At 36.7% G+C, this 9,749-nt stretch overlaps 1 protein-coding gene across 1 annotated transcript; it reads right to left on the reverse strand.

Annotated features, from left to right (window-relative positions):
* LOC100621552 (olfactory receptor 5H8-like) lies at positions 1,254-2,186 on the reverse strand. The gene has a single exon (XM_013981163.1). The coding sequence runs from the start codon at positions 2,184-2,186 to the stop codon at positions 1,254-1,256; it is 933 nt and encodes a 310-aa protein (XP_013836617.1).

The raw sequence follows: 9,749 nt of genomic DNA on the forward strand, positions 1-9,749 counted from the left end.
TCTGAGCATACACATGAACAAATATTTACTTAAGTGTATATAAAGATCTAGATACAATACCATATATCCATATATCACAATAGGAATAACAATCCATTAAAAAAATTCAAGAGCTATTTGATTTCATATGAGTTCTTTTTAAAAAGAACACTCTGACAACTGTTGGGAAGAAAGCATCCAACAGATAGAGGAGATAAATAGGTAGAGTTTTGCAAATCATGGAAGAAGAAGGTGGTTAGAAGGGTGAGGGTCTCAGTGGCAAAGAATGTACCCAGAATCAGTAGTGAGAAGATAGAAGGGGTGAACCTGAAGATGCACCCCTCATTCTACTTAGAGAATGTAGTGTGACAAAGATGAACATTTGAAGATTTTAAGATACAGACTTCCAACCTCTTTTTCCTGTTTATGTCCTCCGCATCCACTCACTGACCCTTATGATATCATCTCATCTTAATATTATTTGAATTTTGGTAATATGCATTTACAGATCCTCATTGTCAACCACACATTCTAGTAAGCTTTTTATCCTCCTACCTTCATTTTAAAAAAAAATCTAAGAGACTTGACCATTTTCCTCCTATTCTGCCGTTTCTTTGTTCTCTATGTCTCTTCAAATTAAATCTTCATTCAAATCAGATAGGTTTATGATTTAGTGAAATTTTTCAGGTTGACCTACAACACACAAACACAGCTAAAAAGGACATTAGAAAAATCAAATACAGTGAGAGGCAACTCACCTCTATCCTTTTCTCTAAGAATAACACTAAGCTCAGAGCATCAGTTATACTGCAGCTGTGTCCTCATTGTCTTATCTCCCATGTCATTTCCCCCCCCATTGCTTTACCACTTCTGTTTATTTATCTCTATGGTGTGGAGTTGATCTCAAGAAGTACAATTTCCCATACCCCAAATCATGAGAACCTTTTGATGGCTACCAGAACCAGTCTCTCAGCTCTATAACTGTAGTAATATCAAGCATATCAGAAAGTCCTATTCAGAGGAATGGTACTATATCAGTGCTTAATGCATTTAAAATATTTTCATACTTGTTTTATTCTCTAATTATCTTAGAATGATATAAACAGTTGATATACAGTTATTTTAGGGAAATTATTAGTTACCAATATCTAAAATCATTAAAAGCATAGGTGATTACAAATGCACAAATTTTAAACAATAGTGAACACATAGCAAAATTTAGTCTGCACAATTTTGTGTTGTTTGAATACAAGGAGAACATGTTAGTATGAAATCTAAACATTTCTCTTTAACATTTTTGTCAGGGAATCTATGACTTTCTTGTTTCTCAGGCTATAGATAATTGGATTTAAGAAAGGAATTATGACAGTGTAAAATAGAGAGTCCATCATATCTCGACCATTTTTTTGTGCAGATCCAGGCAGCATATACATGAAGAGAAGAGGCCCATAGTATAAAGACACAGATAGGAGGTGGGCTCCACAGGTGGAGAAGGCCTTCCTTATACCTTGTAGAGACCTCTTTTTTAAGACTGTAAAGAAAACAAATGTATAAGAGACAAGAACAATGGAAATAGTGAATGCCTGTATTATCCCAGGGAAGATGAATACCATCAGATAGTTAATGGAAGGGTCAGTACAGGAAATCTTAAACAGTGGTATAATGTCACAGTAAAAGTGATGTATGATGATAGAATCACAAAACGTTAACCTGAATAAAAAAGCATTATGAAATGTGGCATGGAAAAGGCCACCTAAAAAAGGTAGAACTAACAGCCACATACATAGTCTATTGGTCATAATCACTGGATACAGTAATGGTTTGCATATGGCCACGTAGCGATCATATGCCATAGTTGCCAACAGAAAACATTCCGTGGTTACACAGATTGCAAAGGAAAAAAAAAATTGTACAACACGTTCAGAGAAAGAGATCATTTTGCTCTTGGCAAAGAAGTTGACCAGCATGTTGGGGGTCACTGTGGATGATAACCAAGTATCCACAAAGGCCAAGTTCCCAAGGAATAAGTACATGGGGATATGAAGGTGAGGGTCATTGCAGATGAGGGCAATCAGACCAAGGTTTCCAAGGAGAGTGATGAGGTATATTATCAAGAAGAGCAGGAACAGGGGGATTTGCCACTCTGACTGATACTTAAATCCTGTGAGAACAAACTCTGTCAGTTCTGTTGCATTTTTTGCTTCCATGTACTTAATAGATGGCCTCTGAAGTACAATGCAATAAATGGAAAGTGAATATCTAGCTATAATTTAAAAAAGAAAATTTGATGAGGCTAAAATAAATAAAAGCATAGAAACGCCTTTATGCATTTTATTTGATTTACTCTTACCAAAAATATAAAAAGTAGTTGTAGAAATTGCTACACTGGAAAAATGTGATTATTTTGCTTCAAAATATGTACAGGGATGGACAGATGTAGAGGAGAAGAAAGACATTCTGAACGTGAGCAAATTTATGGGAAATTTTTTGAATTAGGTAGAGAAGTCTTATGTTTAAGACATGAATGTAGTATCAAAAGTAAGAGTTTAGAGGAGCCTGGAGTATAAAATAAGTTGAATGCCATATGAAGGATCTTGAATGTTACTCTTTAAGGATAACCATTCACTGAAAAGTAAAACAGGGAGCAGCAGTATCACTTATTTTGTTCGTTTTGTTTTGTTTTGTTTTTGTCTTTTTTAGGGCCACTCCCATGGCTAATGGAGGTTCCTAGGCTAGGGGTCCAATTGGAGCTTTAGCCACCAGCCCATGCCAGAACCACAGCAATGCGGGATCCGAGCCATGTCTGCAACCTACACCACAGCTCATGGCAATGCCATATCCTTAACTCACTGTGCAAGGCCACGGATTGAACCCACAACCTCATGGTTCCTAGTCGGATTCGTTAACCACTGTGCCATGATGGGAACTCCAGCCATCATAAAGAGACATAAAGAGAAGGAAACCATGAAAATTAGCATAGGAAATTTATAGTAAAGACATTACTAATGGAGATACATTATTTATTAGATGGATAACCTCTGATCATCTTTTCTATCATATGAGTGTTGGTAGTGGAAAAAAGATGTCATCCATTCTAGGATGCCAAAAAGACTAGAAACTGACTTTAATCTTGCCCTGAGAGGGAAGGGACTAGATACAGGGTTAGCAACTCAAACTCACCTATACTGGAATGACAATATGAAGAGGGGAGAAAGAAGTCAAAAGTGGACGGAAGAGATTTTTGGTTGCAAGTGAACCAGAGGTGCAAGACACCAGAATGCATTCTGTGCCCACATCAGTGGCATTGTCAGTGTGAATTGTGACATTCAAGGTCAACTCTAACTGAACTACAGTTGGAACATGGTTTTGGGCGTCAGCTTCATTCTCTGTTTTCTACCCATTTCACCAATGAACTTCTCTAACTACCCTAGCAATTCTAGGTTTGAACCAATTTCCATTCAGTTAATCCATTGTGTCTTATAACCCAGAGCTCTGGCTCGCTCAAAAGGAGAAAATAAAAAACCAGAAAAGGCTGCTGAGCAGAGAGGTCCGAAAAGCAGGAGGGAGTTGGAAAGCTGAGACATGGTCACTTAAAGAGAGAAATGCTCAGAAAAGACAAAGGAAAGTACAGCGCCTAAAGCATAATGAATCTTCTGATGGGATAACAACTGAACAAGATAACTGAGTGCAGGAATTAGGAGACTTTCAGTGGCTTTAGTGAGAGCAGTGTCCATTTTGTGATAGAGTTGAAGTTCTAGAATAATGAGAAATGAATAGGAAGAAAGTGACCCAGCACTATGAGAATGAAATAAAGTATCAAAGATGTGGAGAAGAGATGTGAATTTGTCTTGTAGGATGATGTCATGAAAGTTGTCAGAAAAGAGAGAGCTCGGTTTGAGAGGAAAGGGGATAAAGAAGAGTAACTGGAACTTTGGAGGGTGAAAAGAGAAGCCAAAAGAGACAAAGGGACATAGATGCATAAGTGTAGGAAGGACAAGGTAATGAAGAGGGAGAGAGGAATTACCAGAGAAAGGATAAAGAGGAAATAAAGGGAAAGGCTTAAAGGTAGGGCATAAATATTTGTCTTCACTCTAATTTTCATTGAAAGTCATCAGCACTAGGAATGCTTTCTTTTCCTAAAAATCCCAAGTTTATTTTCCTATGGAATACAGGCTTTCCTTTTAACTTTACTTGATACCTGTGTATTGTTGATGTATGTGCTACTGCTACCTAGTATCTTTGTTATCACTATGATTAGAGCCGACTTTCTCTAGAATCCTACTGGTTTTACTTGATAGCTTTTGCCTCTCCACTAGTTGTATAGGTGAAAAAATTGAGCCCAAGCTAGAATATTAATACAGACAGTATAAATGAAAGCAAAAGCTGCAGTTATTGTATGTATATTTCTTGGAATTGGCTTCCTTCCATAGAATCCCAGATACCTAGGTAATCAAAATTTCAATTTAATATGTGAGTACTTACTAGGTAATAAATTTGAAAAGAGCACTTGAGAAACATTTCATGTATACATTGCTTTATATATTTATACACACATATATATACAACCTTTCTGTGTGTTTGTATATATGTGTGTGTGTATATACATATGTATCTTTGTATGACACTAAATGTCAATGAAGTTATTTTAATTTCCAAAGAAATTACTGAAGGAATTAGGTTAAAGGATAGAGAGATGAAAATTTAAGTGATTTATCTTAAAATTTAATCAGCATGTGTTTAATTTTAAAGGAATATGTATTTTCAACAGAATTATCAGAAAGATTTCTTACACAGGAAATATTATGACTTAACTCTCTAAACTTACTTTTGAATTGTTTAACATTCTAGTTCACCAAAATGTATCCTCTAGAGTCATTATTCTAATTAGATAAGTGTATACAATTAAAGAGCACAGCATAGTCTTAAAGCTGTTTTATGCATAATAATAAAATATACAGATTATTCACTATGTTTTCATTTTTAACTGGTTAATTTGGCATTTTGTAAACCAAATCAAAATTATTATAAATTTAACAGCATTTTAACTTTCTCTAAAAATATATAATCAATGTTAAAGAAATAAATAATTCTCTCTTACCAATAGTTACTAAATTGATGAGATCCTTTTAGTGTTTGCTCTGTGAAATCAAAAATAAAATAACATCACTGCATTGACAATAACACAGACAGCAATAATTTACACACTGATAAATTTTAGAGACTTCATTATCCAAGCTTAAGAAAACTTGCTTTGAACATAGGATTCAACCAAGAGTACAACTATATGCTTTTGCAGAAGAGGGAGAAGTAACAAATTGAAATTCCCCAGATAGCACTCATGGCCTCCCATTAGGAAAAAACTAAGCTGTTCTGCTGGGCATTTTGGACTTGGACATTTATGAGAAATGCAGCTTGTTTCCCAGGACATCACAGGCTCTGAAATCATAAACATCAGAAACTGTAAACAGCTCCAGTTTTAACAACTGGAATTTTACCTCATGACATTACTTTCCACCACAGAGGATACTGACATCTTTATGCACACTCCAGTGTATTTATGGTACCTGACACCATACTTTGTTCAGTATAATCTTGTCTGAGCTAATCATACATGATTTTAATGAGACCAATGTTCTAGACTCCCTTAGGTGGTGACTCCAAGAAATTTGAGTTTCCCTTGTAAATGTATCTCTGTTCCAGATCTAAATGATCACAGAAATCCTAGATTATTGGAAAAGCACAATATGGTAAATGTGACATGCAAAGAGGGATGAGGAAGGAGCCGCATGGGGTCAGGGAAGGTGGCATGTGTGAGTAACACAGGGTCTGGAGGCTGGGTCATGGAGTTCATACTTCACCTCAATTTAGAGGAAAACTATAGAAGGATTTTTAATGTACTTAGATTTGACTTTTGTGCAATAATGGAGTTGTCAGTGAACACTTGTTCAAAAAATGAAACAATAATTTAGTTTTTGGTATTTTGAGGTCATATTTGAATAGAAAAAAAAATGTGAACTCTCCACTTGGGATATCCTTGGCTGGATAAGAACAGAGCAAATATATCATTTCAGTAGACTGATTAAACACTCATCTGCTTCCTTACAATTTTGTTTGGGGAACCCAAACTATAAAAGAAAAATAACATAGGAGAGAAGAGATCCTGGGAAAAGTACACATGAGTGTGGAGTAGGGGAATGTGATATATACAGCAGCTGCTTTAACATAACCAACATTTAATGTAAATTAATTGTCACCTTAAATTTTGTGCATTTACCACCTAAATCATCTGGTTGCTTATCTGTGAGCCAAAAGGTCTGTGTTGTTGCTTCCAATAGGGGCAGTCTACATGAAACTTTACTGAATTTTATCCCTTTGGCATATACGAACAATGAACGTTTTTGAAATAGGAGGTGGCATCATCAAGTATTTTTTTTTAATTAAATAGGTGTTTGCAGACCATAGGCTTCAGGGAAAATAACATGGTTTCAGAAATACTAATCAGGAAGCTGTGACTATTGTCCCATGATTCTCAATTCAGATTACATATTAGAATCTTCTGGGGGAGGTTCTGGAACAAAATATAGATTCAGAGGTTCTATAAAAATTGATTTAGTAGATCATGAATGTCACCTAGTAGTGTGCAATTTTAAAATGCTTCCTAGATGATTAAACTGTATGCAAAACTCTTACTCTCTGTGTGATTTTTTGGAGAATGATGAGGAATTAAGGATAATCATTCAAATAAATGAGAACAGAGTCATGTGCACTGGTGAGATACTGGATGTGAATGGTTGCTACTAAAGAGAGAATCACATGATGACTCAGGAGAAAGTCATGAAATATGGAGATGAAAACTCAGATGCAATGGCCAGTTTTTGCACAGAGCAGTCTTGACATCCACATCATACATACTTGGCGTTATGATTCTGCAAATGCTTAATAGGATTAATCATTCGGTAATCATTGAGGTGGCTAAAAGCAAAGTTAACCTAAAACAAGACACAGAGCCATTTATCTTAATTAAAGGTGGGAACTGGGGGACTCAAGTTCGTGGGGACCAAGAGCCCCCACTCAACAAACCACATTGCTTTTATTGTGCTTTTTAGGATTATGTTAAGTGAACAAGGGGGTTGCCAGTGCAGGATATGGTTCTTTCTATTATTTAAAAAGTTATTTTATTATTTTAAAAGTCACATAGCTGGTAGATGGTTAAGAATTTATTCTGACCCATAGGCATTTAACAATCCTTAGCATTGAGAAAGATTGGTGTCAGCTATCTATATATAGCATCTAGAGAATCTTCACTGTCCTTCTGCAAATGGCATGTCTATCTAAGGCAACCCAGCATGCCTAGGTTTGCATCTCTTAACTACTGCTCATAAAACACTTGGGGCCATGAGATTCCTCTTTCTTTTATTTAACAGGACATACTATGCTGTGCAAATGGCATGCCAATCTGCACAGGTCCGGCATGGCTAGACCAATGCAGTATGTCCTCATTCAACTGACCATATCAATAACTTATGCCTTTTGGTCTTTGTTTTTAAGCGTAAGTCTTTTACCAGCACTATGACTGTTTTTCAAGCAGGAATGTGGGGTGAAGTAAAGCAGGACAAGATGGAGTTTTCAGCAGAGAAAATAGAAGCAAAGAGGCTTAAAAAGTGTTTTAGAAACATGTCTCCCGACAGGACATTTAAGTAGTTTCCATGTCTTGGCAAATGTGAGTATTGCTGCACTTAACATACAGTTGCATTTATCCTTTTGAATGAAAGTTTTGTCCAGATGCACAACCAGGAGTGGGATTGCTGGTTATATGGTAGTTCTATATTTAGTTTTCTGAAGAATCTTCCCCTGGTGGTTGACCAATTTACATTTCCACCAACAGTGAAGGAAAGTTTCTTTTTTCTCCACACAGTCTCCAGCACTTGTTACTCGTTGACTTGCAAATGATGACCATTCTGACTAAGGTGAGGTGATACCTCATTGTCATTTTGATTTGCATTTCTCTAATACTGAGTGATGTTGAGCATTTTTCATATGCCTACTGGCCAATCATATGTCGTCTTTGGAGAAATGTCTCTTTATATTTGAAGAATCAATATTGTCAAAATGACTACAACCCAAAACCATCTACAGATTCACTGCAGTCCATATCAAATTACCAAGGACATTCTTCATAGACTAGAACAAAATACTTTAAAATTTGTGTGGAAACACAAAAGATCCCAAAGAGCCAAAGCACTGTTGAAAAAGGAAAATGGAGCTGGAAGAATCAGGCTTCCTGACTCTCACTACTTCAAAGTCATAGTCATCCAAAACATATGGTAATAGCACAAAAACAGAAATATAGATCAATGGGACAGGATGGAAAGCCCAGAAATAAACCCAGGCACCCATGGTCAACTAATCTTTGAGAAAGGAGGTGGGAACATACAGTGGAAGACAAATAATCTCTTTAATAAGTGGTGCTGTAAAACCCAGACAGCTACATGTAAAAGGATGAAATTAGAACACTCTCTCACACCACACACACACACACACACACACACACACACACACACAAACACAAAAAACCTCCTTAAGTATGACATGATATTTTGTCATACTCTGTGCCAGGACCCAGTCTTACTTATTAGAAGAATAATACACGTTAGGAGTTCCTGTTGTTGCTCAGCTGGTTAAGAACATGACTAGTATCTATGAGGATGTGGGTTTGATCCCTGGCCTCACTCAGTGGGTTAAGGACCTGGCATTGCCACAGGCTGTGATGGAGGTCACAGATACACCTCGGATCCATTGTTGCTGTGGCACTTGATAACACCTCAGCTGCAGCTCCAATTTGATCCCTAGCCTGAGACCTTCCATATGCTTTAAGTGTGGCTCTAAAAAAAGGGAAAAGGAAAGAATAATTCACTTTGGGAGTGGGATCTGTGCAATTTTCATAAAAGAAATTTAAAAACGGAGTGGGCATGCATCAGTCATCCCAAGCCAATAATTTCTCTCGGCTTATTATCAGGCGAGAAAGAGAGATACCCACTTACACATGCTATGCATTTGTGCTTTCAATCATTTTCATATTACACATATTTCACAAATTCCTATTTAGGATCTCAAGTCTGTAAGCTACTGTGCTACCTACTACAAAAGACAGAAACCTTATACATTGTCATCTAAAGGAGATTATAGACCAAAATAGGACCATATTATCATACGTGGCCAAGTGGGGCCAAGAAGAATAAATAAACTGGTAAATGCTTGAAATCAGTGAGCACTCCTATCTTCTTTGAGAGGCTCTGTAAATGTATCTTGGAAGTTGTAACATTTGAGAGAGAGATTGAGAAAATGATACCAGGTCAATGTTAAATGAAGATGGAGCATTTGAGTGGAGAGGATTCTCTGCGGAGGGACCTCTGTGAGCAAAAGCATGAACGGGTCAGAGAGAGAGGTTTGTCCAGAAGGCTTTCAGTAACTCGGTTTGGGTATAACGTAGATCCACAGGAGAATTGTGGAGGAAGGGCCTTCCAAGTTAAACTAAGTTAAATCAAGTTTTTATTCGAAAGGATTTCAAATAGCGTCAGAGGGAACAAATGCTGAGTGAAGTTTAAATCAATCAATCAATCAATCAAAGGTGTAGTACATATTACATTCCTTTTTTTTTCTTAGTTCTCAGAAGAGTGAACCCATTTCCTTCCTGTTCTGCCATTTATCTTTTCCCCATGCCCATTGCTACTTAGTTCTTTGAGCTAAACTTTTGGCCCTCAGAATTAGTG

Source organism: Sus scrofa, chromosome 13 (genome assembly GCF_000003025.6).
Source record: "Sus scrofa isolate TJ Tabasco breed Duroc chromosome 13, Sscrofa11.1, whole genome shotgun sequence".
NCBI classification, from domain to species: domain Eukaryota; kingdom Metazoa; phylum Chordata; class Mammalia; order Artiodactyla; family Suidae; genus Sus; species Sus scrofa.